The 18,359-nt window shown below is 45.7% G+C and overlaps 1 protein-coding gene across 11 annotated transcripts in view; it reads left to right on the forward strand.

Moving 5' to 3' along the window:
* The window catches only part of CCM2 (CCM2 scaffold protein), a 73,457-nt gene that overhangs the window by 16,194 nt on the left and 38,904 nt on the right, over window positions 1–18,359 (forward strand). For 6 of the 11 annotated variants that reach the window (XM_033194088.1, XM_033194091.1, XM_033194097.1 and 3 more), the window contains exon 1: window positions 9,825–9,974. The exons of the other annotated variants lie outside the window; for them this stretch is intronic. In XM_033194088.1, coding sequence (XP_033049979.1) covers window positions 9,879–9,974 — 96 coding nt within the window. In that variant the 5' untranslated portion in view covers window positions 9,825–9,878. Of the gene's footprint in view, window positions 1–9,824; window positions 9,975–18,359 lie in introns of those variants that run through there. 11 annotated transcript variants of the gene reach the window in all.

Below are 18,359 nucleotides of genomic sequence, written 5' to 3' on the forward strand. Positions count from 1 at the left end.
TGTTGACCAGGCTGATCTCTAACTCCTGGCCTCAAGTGATCTAACTGCCTTGGCCTCCCAAAGCTAGGATTACAGACGTGAGCCACCTTGCCTGGCTAATTTTTTTGGTATTTTTAGTAGAAACGGGGTTTCACCGTGTTAGCCAGGATGGTCTCGATCTCCTGACCTCATGATCCACCTGCCTCGGCCTCCCAAAGTGCTGGGATTACAGGCGTGAGCCACTGCATCTGGCCCAAACATACATTTTTCAAAGAACTTTTAGGTTCAGGGGTACATATGCAAGTTTGTTATATAGGTAAACTTTTGTCATGAGGATTTAGTGTATAGATTATTTCATCACCCAGGTACTACTAAGCATAGTATCTGACAGTTGTTTTTCCAGACAGGCATGTTATTTGCATTCCATGTTCACTTTGAGGTGGAGACAGCATTATATTCAGGCACCATACCTCAAAAGGTGAAGCAGGGAGACAGGACTCTCAAGTGCACAGCCTCTGTAAACTGGCTCAAACCAGTCTATGGCCGGTGGTCTTCTTGTCAGGAGAGAGTTACTGAAGTCAGTCTCTTATCCAGTCACAGCTATAGTTTTGGCTTGTGGACCAGGAGGTCATTTGGCATCTGGTGGTCAGCTGCAGTTGTTTTCCCATTGCTTATCCAGGACAGTGCTTGTTTGGCTGCTAGAGAAAAAGAAAAACCCTGTGGCGGTTAGAACAGAGTTGATCTTGAATAGTAAGACTGTGTGGCTGAATCCTTACCTGGTATGGTCGTAGGTCTTGTTTGTAATTTGGTATCTTTTTTCCGCCATGATCTTCATGAACACATATAATTTGGTATTTTATTGCCACAGAGTCCATTCTGTCAGTTTTGTGGTCTCTATTTTAACATTAATGCTGGTCACTTGTGCCTGAACTACAACAGGGAGGGAATATAACGAGGTGTGTCCCAAGCTATCTTGTCATGGCTGGAACCAAAACAGGCTTTGTTCAGTCAGTTGGGGTGCTTAGGATTTTACTTTTAGATCTTAGCCTGAAGACCTTGCTTAGAATTTTTCGTGGTGTAGGTCTGACACATTGTTTCACCTTTTATTATGTGAAAATGTGTTCATTTTGTCTTCATTTTTGAAGGATAGTTTTACATCAGCAGTCCCCAACCTTTTTGGCACCAGGGACCGGTTTCGTGGAAGACAATTTTTCCATAGACCGAAGTGAGGAAAAGGTTTGGGGATGAAACAGTTCCATCTTGGATCATCAGGCATTAGATTCTCATATGGAGCGTGTAACCTAGATCCCTCCAACACACAATTCAGGGTTTGTGCTCCTATGAAAATCTAATGCAGCCTGTGATCTCACAGGAGGTGGGGCTCAGCTGGTAAAGTTCGCTGGCCCTCTGCTCACCTCCTGCTGTGTGCGGCCTGGTTCCTAACAGGCTGTGGACCCAGACCAGTCTGTGGCCTGGGATTGGGGACCTCTGTTTTATAGGATATAGAATTCTAGGTTGACTGTTTTCTTTCAGCATTATTTATTTATTTATTTATTTAAGACACAGTCTTGCTCTGTGCCCCAGCTGGAGTGCAGTGGCACAATCTCAGCTCACTGCAACATCTGCCTCCTGGGTTCAAGCAGTTCTCTGCCTCAGCCTCCAAGTAGCTGGGATTACAGGCACCTGCCGCCATGCCCAGCTTTTTTTTTTTTTTTTTTGTATTTTTAGTAGAGACAGGGTTTCACCATCTTGGCCAGGCTGGTCTTGTACTCCTGACCTTGTGATCCACCCGCCTCGGCCTCCCAAAGTGCTGGAATTACAGGCGTGAGCCACTGCGCCCAGCCTTATTTATTTATTTTTGAGACGGAATCTGGCTTTGTCACCCAGGCTGGAGTGTAGTGGCGCGATCTTGGCTCACTGCAACCTCTACCTCCTGGGTTCAAGTGATTCTTCTGCCTCAGCCTCCTGGGAGGCTGTCATTATAGGCACATACCACCACGCCAACTAATTTTTTTTTGTATTTTTAGCAGAGATGGGGTCTCACCATGTTGGTGGGGCTGGTCTTCAACTTCTGACCTCCAGTGATCCGCCTGCCTGAGCCTCCCAAGGCGTGAGCCACCATGGCTAGCTTCTTTTAGCATTTTAAAGATGAAGACTCATTATCTTCTGGCATCCATTGTTTCTCTTGAGAGGTTACCTGTCTTTTTTGTTGTATTGAATGTCTTTTATTTTATTTGACAGTCTTAAGAATTTCTTTTTTTTTTTTTTTTTTTGAGATGGAGTCTTGCTCTGTCGCCAGGCTGGAGTGCAGTAATGCAATCTCGGCTCACTGCAACCTCCGCCTCCCAGATTCAAGTGATTCTCCTGTATCAGCCTCCCAAGTAGCTGGGATTACAGGCATGCACCACCAGGCCAGGCCAATTTTTATATTTTTAATAGAAATGTGGTTTCGCCATGTTGACTGGGCTGGTCTCGAACTCCTGACCTCAGATGATCTGCCTGCCTCAGCCTCCCAAAGTGTTGGGATTACAGGCATGAGCCACTGCGCCTGGCCTTTTTTTTTTTTTTTTTTTTTTTTTTTTGAGACGGTCTCGCTCTGTCACCCAGGCTGGAGTGCTGTGGCATGATCTTGGCTTAGTGCAACCTTGCAACCTCTGCCTCCCAGGTTCAAGTGATTCTCCTGCCTCATCCTCCTGAGTAGCCGGGACTACAGGCGTGCACCACTGTGTCCGGCTAATGAAAAAAATTTTTTAAATATAGATGGAGTCTCAGTATGTTGCCCAGGCTGGTCTTGAACTCCTGGCCTCAAGCCATCCTCCTGCCTCCGCCTCCGAAAGTGCTGGGATTACGGGAATGAGCCACCACACCTGGCTGGGTGTTATACTTTGTTTTGGTAGATCAGTTTTGATCTTTGTCCTTACTCTTAGGGTAAATCTCTTAGTCCTAGAATGTACTTTTTACTCCTAAGATGTGGCCCTTGTGGGGTTTCAAATGGATAGCCTCAAGTGTTTAAGGTGCTTATTAAGCCCCTCTAACTTGGCAGGACTTGGATTCCAAACTCTTATCTACCCTGCAGCTAGGGAGAGAGAAAATCTCAGCTTTTTTTTTTTTTTTTTGAGACGGATCTTGCTCTGTCACCTAGGTTGGAGTGCAGTGGTGTGATTGTAGTTTACTGTGACCTTAAACTTCTGGGCTCAAGCAATTCTCCCACCTTAGCGTCCCAAGTAGCTAGGACTACAGGCATACATTATCTGGCTAATTTTTATTTTTGTAGAAATGGGGTCTCACTGTGTTGCCCAGGCTGGTTTCAAACTCCTGACCTCAAGTGATCTTCCTGCCTTGGCTGCCCAAAGTGCTGGGATTACAGGGATGAGCCCCTGCGCCCAGCCATCAACTCAGCTCCTTCAACCTTCAAGCTATTGTGTCCTTTCTGGACTTGTGGGAGTCTCATCCCCATTACACAGTTCAGGGTTCAGCCAAAGATTTGAGGGGACATTATACTCAGACTTTGGGTTCCTTATTTAGTGGATTCCTCCTTTCCTTTATTTCCTTCTCAATTTCCAGCTTCTTTAGCAGTCTCAAATCCTCCTTTAACCTGTCAGGCCAATAAAATTGCAGCTTTTTTTCCTCTGCTCCACTCCTCTCAGACTGGGGTGCACTCTCAGGAGTAGAGCAATATAAAAGTGCATCTTGCCCAGTGATGTTCCCTTCTTTCAAGGGTCATATAAATTCCAAGCCTCTTTTTTATTTCTTGTTTGTCTCCAGTGTCTTTAGAAGATTGTTTTTCACATTTTATCTAGAGTTCGTAATCTCAGTCTGTGAGAGAGTTATTTTGATCCAGTCTACTTCTCTCTTAAGGGAATAAGAACTTCTTTGGGTTTATTTTTTCTTGACAGTGTGTTTTGGAGCTCTTTCATTATAGATATGTAGTTGCTTTATTCTTCTTTAGGGTGGAATGGCATTTTTATCTGTGGGCTACTATATTTAAACAGCAGCCCTCCTATGGACTTTTAGGTTGTCATTTTGCTTAACAAATAATGAAGCAATTAATCTTCTAACCTGTCATGTATGTAATGCATCTGTAGGATTAATTCCCAAAAATGCAATTGCTGGGAAAGCGTATGTGCATTTGTAATTTTAGTAGATGTTAACAAATTGTTCTCTATAGTAGAACCAAGGTTATTCTTTTTTTCTTTACCCACCTCTCAAGAGAACAGTTTTTATTCAGTGAAAGTGATATTTGCTAAAAATTTTGAGGATTTTCCAAAATGAACTTGTTAGTTTTCTTACTAAAAAATACACTTATATCTCAGAAGAAAATAGCAAAATATATTATATGAAAAAAATCACACCCACTAGAAACAACTATTATTAGAGTCTTTCACGTTGCTTTCCTGTTTGTGTATGCTTTTCTGTGTTTGCAGTAATAATACAGTCTTTTTTTTTTTTGAGTCGGAGTCTGGCTCTGTCGCCCAGGCTGGAGTGTAGTGGTGCAATCTCGGCTCATTGCAAGCTCTGCCTCCCAGGTTCTCGCCATTCTCCTGCCTCAGCCTCCCGAGTAGCTAGGACTACAGGCGCCCGCCACAATGCCTGGCTAACTTTTTTGTATTTTTAGTAGAGACAGGGTTTCACCGTGTTAGCCAGGATGGTCTCAATCTCCTGACCTCGTGATCCGCCTGCCTCGGCCTCCCAAAGTGCTGGGATTACAGGTGTGAGCCACCGCGCCCAGCCTTTCTTTTCTTTTTTCTTTTTTTTTTTGAGATGGAGTCTCGCTCTGTGGCCCAGGCTGGAGTGCAGTGGCGTAATCTCGGCTCTCTGCAACTCCGCCTCCCGGGTTCACACCATTCTCCTGCCTCAGCCTCATGAGTAGCTGGGACTACAGGTGGCCGCCACCGCGCCTGGCTAATGTTTTGTATTTTTAGTAGAGACGGGATTTCACCGTGTTAGCCAGAATAGTCTTGATCTCCTGACCTCGTGATCCACCCGCCTCACCCTCCCAAAGTGCTGGGATTACAGGCGTGAGCCACCGTGCCCGGCCTTTTCTTTAGAGTTTCCGATAAATTGCTTTTCTTGTGCAGTGGCGCGATCTCGGCTCACTGCAACCTCTGCCTCCCGGCCTCAAGTGATTCTCCTGCCTCAGCCTCTCGAGTAGCTGGGATTATAGGTGTCCACTACCACGCCTGGCTAATTTTTGTATTTTTAGTAGAGACGGGGTTTCACCATGTTGGCCAGGTTGGTCTCGAACTCCGGAGCTCAAGTGATCCACCCGCCTCGGCCTCCCACAGTGCTGGGATTACAGGCATGGGCCACCGTGCCCTGCAAGTCTGGGCTTTTAGTGTACCCATTACCCAAAGAGTGTACATTGTACCCAGTAGGTAATTTTTCATGCCTCACCTCCCTCCCACTTTCTCACTTTCTAAGTCTCCAGTGTCCATTATATCACTCTGTATGCCTTTGTGTACCCATAGTTTAGCTCCCACTTATAGGTGAGAACCATGCCCTGCCCAAACTTCTTTTTTTAAATGTTCTAATAAAACTCTATTTACGGCTGAGCGAGGTGGCTCACGCCTGTAATCCCAGCACTTTGGGAGGCCGAGGTGGGTGGATCACCTGAGGTCAGGAGTTCGAGACCAGCCTGGCCAACGTGGCGAAACCCTGTCTCTACTAAAAATACAAAAATTAGCCAGGCAAGGTGGCGGGCGCCTGTAGTCCCAGCTACTCGGGAGGCTGAGGCAGGAGTATGGCTTAAACCTGGGAGGTGGAGGTTGCAGTGAGCCGAGATTGTGCCACTGCACTCCAGCCTGGGCGACAGAGCAAGACTCCATCTCAAAAAACAAAACTAACAACAACAACAAAAAAAACACCAAAAAAACCCCAATTTATTTACAAAAACAGGGGGCTTGCCTGTGTGGTAGAGTTTACTCAGCCTTTTTCTAGAGAATGCCTTGTTATTATGAATGAGGTTCAGTTTTATTATGGCAGGCAGTGAGATTACTGGGACATTTTTTTTTTGTCCTGTGCATCTTTGTTTAGTCATTATTTTGATAGCTCTGTATCAGTTTTTTTTTTTTTTTTTTGAGACGGAGTTTCGCTCTTGTTACCCAGGCTGGAGTGCAATGGCGCAATCTTGGCTCACCGCAACCTCCGCCTCCCAGGTTCAAGCGATTCTTCTGCCTTAGCCTCCCTAGTAGCTAGGATTACAGGCATGTGCCACCATGCCTGGCTAATTTTGTATTTTTAGTAGAGTCGGGGTTTCTCCATGCTGGTCAGGCTGGTCTCGAACTCCCAATCTCAGGTTATCCTCTCCCCTCAGCCTCCCAAAGTGCTGGGATTATAGGCATGAACCACCACGCCCAGCCTCTGTATCAGTTTTGAATTTAGTTCTAGGTGTTTTCCTTACACCTAAAGTGTAGACTTTTTGGATTTCTACTGAGTAGCCAGTTCAGCAGTCTCTTCAGCTGATTATAATGTTCAGCAAAGCCTCTTCAGCTGATGATAACTTCTGGCATCACCATTCAGCAGTCAGTCAAACATTAAATGATTACCTATAGGCTTTGTGGAGTTTCATCTCTGCATGTCGAGGCCAGCCCTTAGTCAAGGCCCAAGAAACATGTTTTTATCATCAAGAACTTCTAGGCTCTTGGTTTACATAATGGAATCTTCTAGATTTTCCTTTGTTTGCTTGCTGAACACTGTCATTGTCACCCTGGGATTTCTTTTCTCTGCTTCCTGGGTTGGTTCCACCATTTCTTGGAGTCCACATCTTTTCCTGTCTTGGATCATCCTCCTTTTGCTGGGAGTATATCCTCTAGTATGTTTTTCAAAAGGGGGTTTTTAGGGTGTAAAGATCCAAGACACTGCAGGTGTGAAAATAACAGTTTTGCACCTTGATTGACACTTTGGTTTTAAATTAACTTCCAGATTTAAATTAATTTCCCCACAGAATTTTAAAGGGATTACCATATTCCCATTTATCATGATACATCTGATGCTGATCTGAGTCTTACTGCTTTTAAAGGTACTTTTTTTTTGCATTTTCTTATTGGAAACTTTTAAGATTCTCTCGAAATTCTGCAGTTTTATGAAGATGAGTCTAAGTGTTTAGGATTTGTCTCTTACATTCGACCTACTTGTTACTGTGCTTTTTTTGTCCATAAAATTGAGTTCGTCATTGTTGTCTTCTGATATTTGTGTCCCTCTTTGATTCTGCCCACTTTTATTCTCCTTTTAAGAAACTGTTAGACTTGATGGACCCGGCTTCTGTGGCCTTTAATTTTTCTTACATTAAACTTTTTGCCTTTTCACTTTGTTCTAGGACAGGGTTGGCAAACTTCATATAAAGGACCAGATAATAAATATTTTAGGCTGTGTGAGCCAAGGGGCAAAATTGAGGCCATTAAGTAGGTATTTATATAAGAGAGAAAGCACATTTTCATAAATTTTTTATTGATGAAATTCAAGGCATCATAATTGAGTACAATTTTTTGTAATGTGGTTCTACTACTGAGAATGGAATTCTTTTTGGGGGCTAACATTTTCCTTAGTCAGGGTTCAAAGTTGGTGATTACCTTTATCGACTTGGTGGATTTGTTCATCTGTAAAACATTTGCAGCTGTGGCCATCAGCGCAGGCAGGCATTGGCCAACCCCACAGTTCTCCTTCATGTAATTCTTTGGGCTCTCAGCTATGTCCTTGTTATTATTCTATGAATTTTTTATTTTGGCAGTCATATTTGTAATTTCTAAGATATGTTTCTTGTTCTCTGTTCTTTTTTTTTTTTTTTTTGAGATGGAGTTTCACTCTTGTTGCCCACGCTGGAGTACAGTGGCGCGATCTCGGCTCACCTCAACCTCCACCTTCTGGGTTCAAGTGATTCTTATGCTTCAGCCTCCCGAATAGCTAGGATTACAGGCATGCACCATCATGTCCGGCTAATTTTGTATTTTTAGTAGAGACGGGATTTCTCCATGTTGGTCAGGCTGGTCTCGAACTCCTGACCTCAGGTGATCTGCCCACCTCAACCTTTCAAAATGCTGGGATTACAGGCGTGAGCCACCACGCCCGGCCGTTTTCTCTTTTTCATGGCTGTCTAGTCTTATTTTATGGATGCAATTCTTCTCAAGTGTCTCTAAGTATACTAGCTAGAATGTAGGTTTCTGTGCCTGTCTCTTCCCCTTTACTCTTTGGCTTTTCTCTGTCATGTTGGCCATGGGGATCACAGTGTGAGGAAACGTTGGGGTTGACTAGCGTTCAGAGCATGTGGGTTTTCTTTTTAGTCATGTTTGTTTCCCTGGAACCCTTCCCCTTTGCAGTAGCCAAAATAGAGGTGAGGCTGCTCAGCTGAGTAGCACCTCTTTCTGTATCTCACTCCTGGTTTGCTTTTTCCCTTTGAGCCTGCCTGAAGGTCAGGGTCAGCTGGTTCTGCCCTGTATAGGCGACTCTACTCTGGTTTTTAAAGACAGAAAGTGACAGTCCAGTTAATACTGGATATTGATTCGAATCTAGTTCTAATGCTGCTTTTCCAACTTTATGACAGTTTCTACATCTGTGGTATATGGAATACTAATTGAAGCACTAAATTATTATTCTGAAACAGTCTTTTCAGAATCAAGAAATATTAAACTTTATTTGTTACAGGTTAGTGAAATAGAACCATACGAAAGTACCATTTTTATAGCGAGAATACTGTTGAAAATCAACACTTTGATTTGGTTCAACCTAATATTTAAAAAATTGTAAGTGTTATGTTTATTTATTGATCTGTGAATATAGTCACTCTAACCAGAATTTTTTTTTTTTTTTTTTTTTTTTTGAGATGGAGTCTCACTCTGTCACCCAGGCTGGAGTGCAATGGCGCTTTCTTGGCTCACTGCAACCTCTACCTCCCAGGTTCAAGTGATTCTCCTGCCTCAGCCTCCCAAGTAGCTGGGATAACAGGCGCCCACCACCACGCCCAGCTAGTTTTTCTATTTTTAGCAGAAACGGGGTTTCACCTTGTTGGCCAGGCTGCTCTTGAACTTCTTACCTCAGGTGATTCACCTGCCTCGGCCTCCTAAAGTGCTGGGATTGTAGCAGACATGAGCCACCGCACCCGGCCAACCAGAATATTTAATTAAGTAGCCTTCCCTATTGGCAAACCATTCTGGAATTTTCTGAGTTCTAAGAGCCTTCACCAGCAACAGATCCAACTTCTGCTTTTCTAGATTAGGAAATTTGCCTTAAAGAAGTGAGGTTGCCCAGAGGCGCCCTGTTTAATTTCAAAGTGCTGCTGACTCAAACTCATGAGTCCTGGAGGCAGGTAGAGGCACTTGTAGGCTGAGGACCGGTAGAGCCCAGTGTACCCTGCCCAAGCCCCACCTGGGAATGGAGTTATCTCTGTAAAGATCTTGCTGCCTTTGAGCAAGCACTGCAAACAGGGTGGCTGGAATAGCCTTGTCGCGTGTTTCCACCCTTCGTATGAGGCGGGTACCATGGGTCTTCACCAGCAGCACGGCCTGTTGTCTCCAGGAAAGGGTAGCCCCTCACAGTGCTTTCTCTCTGCTTGTTTAGCTTTGGCATTCGAATGTGCAGAATGGTGGACTTTCAAAGTAATGTCCTTCTGTTGACTGCAGAGTTTCTGCTGGAAATGCAGGGAGGCTGCCTGTGGGGTTCGCGTGCTGTGGGGAGTAGGGAAAATGAGCTGATTTACTTTGTGTCTTTTTGTGCATGCAGACTGTTTGGATTTTGCCAACAGTTTCTGCGTGCTGCCTGCTTTTTAAACTTTTAAAACATTGTAAACAGCTTCAGTGGCTTTGCAGAAGGAAGCTGTGGTTTCTGGTCTTCCTGTTCAGTCATGTTTTTTTCAGAGGGAGGGCTAACATCTGGCCATATTTTTCAACAAATTCAGAAGTGAATAGAGAATGCATAGTAGCTGTCGGCAGAGGAGGAGGAACCAGAATCTCTCCAAAGAAATTCCTCAAACAGAATTTCACACGGGGTATTCCATGGAGAATGAGGTAGGTGCAAGTCCAGTGTGGAAAGCGCCGTTTAGAATGATGGTGTGAGTCGCTTGTGAGTGGCTTTCATGGCTGCTTCCCAGGGCTTGCCCATTGTGAGCTAGGGTGGCCCGGTCTCCATGACCCCTGCTTTGGGAGGATGGGGTGGAGGGTTCATTTGCTGGCTTCCTGATCTGAGACCCTGTGGCAAGGGACGTGTATGGAGGAGAAGCGCCGTCTCTTCCAGGTGGGGTGTATAGGTTGTTGAATTCATCCATCTTGACTCAAGGAAGAAGCCACAGGTTTTACATCTTCCAGGGAGAAGTAATTTTCCTATGGATTTGTGGTCAGTTGGGACCCAAGAGCTTGGTTGAAAAATTATATAGGGAGATGGTCAAGCAAGAGAGCACCCAAAACTGGAATTCCATCCATGAAACCTGCAACATGAGTGGAGTGCTGCTTAAGACACCACCAGCATGGATCCTGGCCACCCCCAGTGTGGCCTCCTGTGGGCACTAAGGTGCCTGTGTTTTTCTCACTGAAGCAAACAGGCAGTAGTGGGCAGAACTATGGTTCCCCTTGAAATTCGCTCTGTCGGCCGGATGCAGTGGCTTACGCCTGTAATCCCAGCACTTTGGGAGGTTGAGGTGGGCGGATCAGGAGGTCAGGGGATCAAGACCATCCTGGCTAACATGGTGAAACCCTGTCTCTACTAAAAATACAAAAAATTTGCCAGGTGTGGTGGCACGCGCCTGTAATCCCACCTACTCGGGAGGCTGAGGCAGGAGAATCACTTGAACCCGGGAGGTGGAGGTTGCAGTCAGCCGAGATTGCACACTGCACTCCAGCTGGGCAACAGAGTGAAACTGCATCTCAAAAAAAAAAAAAAAGAAAGAAATTAGCTGTGTCCTGCGATGCGGGTGCACACCGACTGTGTCGTACTCATCATTTAATCCTCTCTAGCACTGAGGAAAGGTCCTTTTTCCATTGGTAAGCACCAAAGCACTAAAAAAAAAAAATACTAATCTGTCAACTGGCGCTGCAGGGAGTGCTGGAGGTTTGTTGAATTTCAGATAGACAGGGCTGCAGTGTGGGTGTCCACAGAGGAGTTCTTTGTCATGGAGCTTGTAGGAGGGGATTTGTCGTAGTGCCTCTGATGTGCACCTTAGGCAGTGTGATTTCTGAGGGATGGCAGATGTCACTCTGGGACTATAGCCTCTCACTGTCCAGCTGGGCAGAATCATCGCTCCAGGTTCCACTGGCTTCTCAGACCTGGGCACTGAGTTTGGTGCCTCTTCCAGTCATTTTCCCTCATTCCTGCTGGGCCCTCATGTGGCTGTGCAGTTGCAGTTTATCTGTCTCCCTCTTTAGAGTAGGGGTTCCCGGGGGACAGGGACAGTGGCTCCTATAGCTCCAGTGTCTAGCGTATAGTGAATACTCATGAGATGTGCTGAATGTTGGCCTTAAGGATACCTAGGCCTTTTTATAATACTTTAAACATCTTTGTTCAGAGGGAGTTTTGTTTTATTAGATAAAACCCACCTTGTGGTTTTTTCATAAGGATTAAATAATTTGCACAAATGAAAATGCCTGAACCCTGTAGCAGAGACATGCTGGGTACTGCTCAATGGGACTAAGTGTTCTTCCCTTTCTTCCTTCATAGACTTCTTAGCACTTTCTCCAGAGTAATACTGAGCTCAGTGTTTTGCATGGAGAACACAGCTAGAAGGTATAGTCATAAAATTTACTTTGGTCCCCAAGTAGAGGCCACTGTTTCATGAGTCTGTGTTTGCTGGTTCTTCTAGTGGATTCATTTCTCCTTGTAAATTAATAAACAGGTGCCCTGACTTATAAGTTAGTTTCTGAGAATTTGTTGAGTAGACCCAGTTACTCCGGATCCTGTTCACCCAAGTGAGCTGATAATGTTGAGCTTCAGATCTAACAAAACTCAAGACCCGCCGTTGGCACCCAAGGGCCAGCCTTGCCCAGAGCCTGAGCCTTGGCTTTGTGTGAGGAGGGCATTCTCACAAGCTAAGCCCTAGTAGGCCAGATTTAGTTTTAGTTTTTTAACTTAGAAGTACATTTTAGGTTTCCAACTTTGAGAGTTGTTTTAAGCTTAAGACATAAACTTTGTAAGAATTTGTAAGGATCTAGGGATCTTCCAGAGTGAGTTTAGGAAGTTCTGTACAGTTATCTGAGGTGGCATATATTCCATATTGATGTCTTTGCACAGCGCTGCATGGTGACTCAGAGCCCTGTGTTCCCTCCTCCTGGCTGCGTGCTGTGGATTCTGGCAGGTCCCTTCAACCCTCACAGCCTCAGTTTCTTCAGGAGAGACTTAGGCTGGGATAGACCCCACACCTCACCTTGGTGCTGGGAATCCACTCATGGAAGAGAAATAGCACTTAGCCTGGTTTCCTTCTAGGGACTGAACTGGTCCTTTGGTCTCTGAGGTTCAAAGGTGATAAGATCATTTGGTGGTGATGAACAGGCGTACTCAATAAAATACATGTTGAATGGAAGAATGATTGCCTGGGCTAATTCCACCTTTTAAATTCTATAGTACATCTATAGTACATTCTAGTGAGTTAAAGAACCCATGATGGTTTACTGGAATCCTGATTCTGTACATTAAAAATATTCTAAACCATTTAATTATTTTCCTCCTTCCTTCCAGACAGGATCTCACTCTGTTGCCTAGGCTGAGTGCAGTGGTGTGGTCACAACTCACTGCAGCCTGAACCTCCCAAACTCAAGTGATCCTCCCATCTCAGCCTCCTGCGTACCTGGAACTACAGGCTAATTTTTAATATTTTTTAGAGACAGGTCTTGCTATGTTGTCCAGGCTGGTCTTGAACTCCTGGCCTCAAGTGATCCTCTTGCCTTGGCCTCCCAAAGTGTTGAAATTACAGGTGTGAGCCAATGTGCCTGCCCTCAATTTATTTTATTTTGCTTTTTCTTGAGACAGAGTCTTGCTCTGTCACCCAGGCTGGAGTGCAGTGGCGTGATCTTGGCTTACTGCAACTGCCACCTCCCAGGTTCAAGCAATTCTCCTGCCTCGGCCTCCCGAGTAGCTGGGACTACAGGTGTGCGCCACCATGCCCAGCTAATTTTTGTATTTTTAGTGGAGACGGAGTTTCACCATGTTGACCAGGGTGGTCTCAAACTTCTGACCTCAGGTGACCCACCCACCTCAGCCTCCCAAAGTGCTGTGATTACAGGCATGAGTCACTGCGCCTGGCTTCAATTATTTTTTAAGTAGAACTTTCCTTTACTTTCTCTCTTTTTTTAGTTTTAAAAGAGACAGGGCCTTGCCCAGGTACAGTGACTTACACCTGTAATCCCAGCACTTTGGAAGGCCGAGATGGGTAGATCACTTGAGGTCAGGAGTTTAAGACCAGCCTGGCCAACATGGTGAAACCCTATCTCTATAAAAATACAAAAATTAGCCAGGTGTGGTGGTGTGCACCTGTAATCCCAGATACTCGGGAGGCTGAGGCAGGAGAATCGCTTGAGCCTAGGAAGTGGAGGTTGCTCTGAGCCAAGATCATGTGCCACTGTACTCCAGCCTGGGCTGTATAGTGAGACTCCATGTCAAAAAAAAAAAAAAAAAAAAAAAAGGGCCTTGCTCAGTCACTTAGGCTGGAGTGCAGTGGGCAGTCATAGCCCACTGCAGCTTTGAGCTCCTGGGTTCAAGTGATTCTCTCACGCCCGTCTTTCAGGTAGCTAGGACTACAGATGTATGCCACCATGCTCAGCTTTTTTCTTTTTAATTAATAATTATTATTTGTTTTGAGATGGTCTGGCTCTGTCACCCAGGCTAGAGTGCAGTGGTGCGATCACAGCCCAAGTGATCTTCCAGGCTCAAGTGATCCTCCCACTTTAGCCTCCTGAGTAACTGTGACTACAGGTGTGTGCCACCACGTCCTGCTAATTTTTGTATTCTAATTTTTGTATTTCTTTTAAAGATGAGGTCTCACCCTGTTTCCCAGGCTGGTCTCAAACTCCTGACTCTAGTGATCCTCCCATCTTGGCCTCCCAAAATGTTGGGATTACAGGCATGAACCACTGCGCCCAGCCATCAGCTTAAATTTTGTGTTCAAAAGCAACTTCTTTTCCAAAAATCTCAGGTGGCTTCCTGTTCAGTTTTGTATCTGGAATAGCAGAGAGCTCTCCCCCAGCACTGGCTGTCCCTCCTACCGCCCCCTGCAGCTGAGAGCTGAGCAAACACTACCTCTGAAAAGCCCCATCATCCTCAGCGCGAACAGCACCTACCGTGCATTCTGTGCTGAATGGGTAGGAGCGGCAGAGGGAGGCTGCAGCAGATGTGCGAGGATGCATTTCTTAATAGTGTTAATATTCCGCTTTCTAGGAAGGCTTACCCATCAATTAAAATTATTTGAGACATTAAAAAAAGAAACTTATGGTAGCTGCTGTTGAAGACTAAGGACTAGGGCCAGAGAGATGCCTGCCTCCAAGTAGTCCTCAGAATCTGCTTGTTAAACTATTCGTGATTTGGAGGCCCAGGTAGAAGAGGCAGGTTCTTCTGAAGCACCTTGGCCTGCCCTATCTTTGGTGTTCCGGGGTCACCCTCCTCTGCTAGCCTGTGAGCAGTCAGATGGCTGTATCTCCTGCTCATTACTTCTCCTTGTCTCTGCTGCCCAGAACAGCAGCTTTAAGAACAGGGTGGCTGAGCCCTAAGTGTACCTTTGGAGCATCCTATGTGTCTTCAGCATTGATTGGCTGTTTTTACTGTGGATTTAATTTCAGTTACTTTACTCTGGTCTTACTACTTCTGCTTGACTGTGACATCGTTGAGGGCAGGGGCTGTGTCACCTCTAACCAAAGGGCCTCCCCAGATGCCTAGCCTGGTCCAAGCATTCCATCAAGAGTCTTTACCAACATTTATTGCTGTCCAGTCTGTGCAAGCTCCATGCTGGCTGCTGGGTAAGAGCCAAGGGCAGCCGGGCGCAATGGCTTATGCCTGTAATCCCAGCACTTTGGGAGGCTGAGGCAGGTGGATCACCTGAGGTCGAGAGTTTGAGACCAGCCTGGCCAACATGGTGAAACCCCGTCTCTACTAAAAATACAAAAATTAGCCAGGCATGGTGGCGGGTGCCTGTAATCCCAGCTACTCCGGAGGCTGAGGCAGGAGAATTGCTTGAACCAGGGAGGCGGAAGTTGCAGTGAGCCAAGATCATGCCATTTCACTCCATCCAGCCTGGGTGACAAGAGCAAAACTCTGTCTCAAAAAAAAAAAAAAAAAGCAAATGCCAGAGGAGGACAGAGCTGGGCTCAATCTAGGGAAGAACTGATGCTTGAGCAGTAAGAGGCATCTACAGAGGGCCGTCCTGGTTTCCTTGCCCTACAGGAGTTCCTACTGTTTCTCACTGCCTAACTGCAGAGGGTCTCTTTTTAGGGGTGGGATTGTGGGACGGGGGGCCCCAGGGTCCTTCCCAGTGCAGACTATAATTTTGTGTGGAGACTATAATTTTATGACCTGTACATCAACATTAAAATAACAGTGTAGGTTGCATGAGGTTTGTGGGACCTGTTGATTGGGTGTGGGCTTCTTGGTTCGAGGTTGATCTTGGCAAATCTCCTGTCTCAGAGTTAGTTTCCTGTTGCTCCCATAGGTAGGTTAGTAACTAGTTTGGCTAACAGACAGCTTTGAGAAGAGCCAACAAATGGAGCCAGACTGCTTGCCCACACTGTCAGATTCAGAGCCCAGTCACTGTCCATGACACAGCTAGTTATCATTTAGGAATGAGCTTTGGGGGCTAGCAGGCAGAAATGGTTTAGGGACAGCCATTTTCCTGTGGCTGATGTGAGATTATCCATGTCTGTAGAGATGCAAGCTTCTGAAAAGCTGGGCTCATGGGCTACATGCCTCTGTATTTCCATAACCTCCAGGCCAGGGTCTTGCACATCATAGGGCCTGGGAGAATAAGTGAGTGGTCAAGCATACATATTTGAAAAGTAATTCATGTGCCATCTGGTCACCTGGGGATGCCAGCAGAGAGGAAATCACAGGCAAGCAAAGCCTGGTGTGCTTTTAGTGAGGCTAGAGAAATGTGATTTTTTGCATGGCTAAAATTGCACCACTAAATTTTGAGGACCATTTTTAACTTATAGTTTACCATGATTTCTTGGCTGACAAATTCAGGTGACCATTTCCCACCATTCTCCCATGAGAACCCCACACTGCAAACTACCTGTCATATCCAAACTTGTCCTGGGGCTCAAAGCTTGTCAGGGATTAAGGAGAATGAAGCCTGAAAGTGCCTCAGGGACATCCTGTCTTCACTGCTGTCATAGAGCCAGGGCCTGGGCAGCACAAGGCCATATGCTCTCTGAGCCCAGGCCAGTCCCAGCAAGCTCTCCTGGAAACGCTTTTTCTTTTTTCTTTTCTTTTCTTTTTTTTTTGAGGTGGAGTTTTACTCTTGTTGCCCAGGCTGGAGTGCAGTGGCACAATCTCGCCTGACTGCAACCTCCGCTTCTCTGGTTCAAGCGATTCTCCTGTCTCAGCCTCCCGAGTAGCTGCGATTACAGGCGCCTGCCACCACACCTAATTTTTGGTATTTTTAGTAGAAATGGGGTTTCACCATCTTGGCCAGGCTGGTCTCGAACTCCTGACCTCAAGTGATCTGCCTCCTCACCCTCCCAAAGTGCTGGGATTACAGGTGTGAGCCACGGCACCCAGCTTCTGGAAGCACTTTTTTAAAAGTTTTTGTTTTTCTTGAGACAAGGTCTCACTCTGTTGCCCAGGCTGGAGTGCAGGGGCATGATCACAACTCACTGCAGCCTTGACCTACCGGGCTCAAGCAACCTCCTGCCTCAGCCTCCCAAGTAGCTGGTACTACATGCATGAACCACCACACCTGGCTAATTATTGTAGTTTTTGTAGAGATGGAGTCCCACCAGGTTGCCCGGGCTGGTCTCGAACCCCTAAGCTCAACAATCCACCCACCTTGGCCTCCCAAAGGTGCTGGGATTATAGGCGTGAGCCACTGCACCCAGCCTGGGAGCACTTTCTGTCGCCTCTGTGGTTCGTCTTAGAGAGAATCATCTTGTAAGGATATTGGTGATATTAATTTTTTATGCTTTTGTATTTTGCCTCAGTTTAAGTGTAATCAGCAGGAAGCAGAAAATATTCATCCTTTTCAAAAAATATTTAAAAATTCAAATATTAAAAAAATACAAAGAAAAGTAAACGAAGCTACTGTATATATCATCTGGCTCCAACTGTTACCAACTCTGAGGACCTTTAGTCATCCTTACGCCATACTCTTCCCCCACCACAGGTTGTACTGAACAGCAGAGAATGGGACCTGGGAGGGGGCCTATTCCAGGTCAAAGGGGAGAGACAACTCCTGATCAACGGGGGACTACTCTGGGTCTATGAGAGGACTAGTTCAGGTAGATAGGGGACTATTCCAGGTCAATGGGGAACCACTCTGGGTCAAGGGAAGACTATTCCAGGTCAGGCGGGGGGAGCTATTCCAGGTGAAGGCAGATGCAGGGCTGGGTCCAGTCAGTCCAAGTGAGAGGAAGCATTTTAGCAGATTATAGGGCTTTAAGCCTGGGTCACAGGTGTGTCACCTGTTGGGGCCATGAATGTAGAGCTTAGGCTGGGATACTGCTCCAACTTTATTATCTAGTCTGTGGTCATGATGTGTAGGAGACAGTCTGATTATATATATATATATAGACAACAGTGGAAGAAGAGATGAATTTTAACTTATTGTCAAGGTAAATACAGTCATAAAATTAACTGCTGTATATTTTGTTTGTTCACAACATATCAGACATGTGCTCAGAGCTTTATGTAGATTATTGTATTGATTGCCTGTGGCACTTCTCTAAGGATTGTTAGCCTGTTGTGCAGATGGTGAGAGTTCATCCAACCTGTTTGCTTAGTAAGTGGTGCAGCCCAACGCATGCCGGAGCAGAGGTCATGCCTAAGACCTGAAGAATATCTGTATTTACTGGCAGAAGAAAGAGAGCTGGCAAAGGGTACATGAGATGCAGGAAACACAGGGGACAGAGTGACAGAGGTGTGGTGACAGCATTAGTGCACTTCTCTGGAAGCAAGACTTTGTTGTGTTTTTTGTTTTTGTTTTTGTTGAAAGAGCCTCCTGATTCCATATCTGTTTTAGTGGGTGAATGCAATAAAAACCTAGCTCTGAAAGGGTTAAATAAAGAAGGGTAAGGAGGAAGCTGAGGAACAGAAAGCTCAGCCTTGGCTGTCAGGAGGCAGCAGGGTCAGGAAAAATGTTGGGTTTTGCTTTTTGAGGATTTGTTTTCTTTGGGGTGGCCTTTGTTTGCTTATTTATTTTTTCTCCCTAATTCTGGAGAGCTGAGTGTGATGGTGGTGGTGGGGAGGGGCTCATACAGGGCAGGGTC

Source organism: Trachypithecus francoisi, unplaced genomic scaffold, assembly GCF_009764315.1.
Source record: "Trachypithecus francoisi isolate TF-2019V2 unplaced genomic scaffold, Tfra_2.0 Lachesis_group4, whole genome shotgun sequence".
Classification (NCBI taxonomy): domain Eukaryota; kingdom Metazoa; phylum Chordata; class Mammalia; order Primates; family Cercopithecidae; genus Trachypithecus; species Trachypithecus francoisi.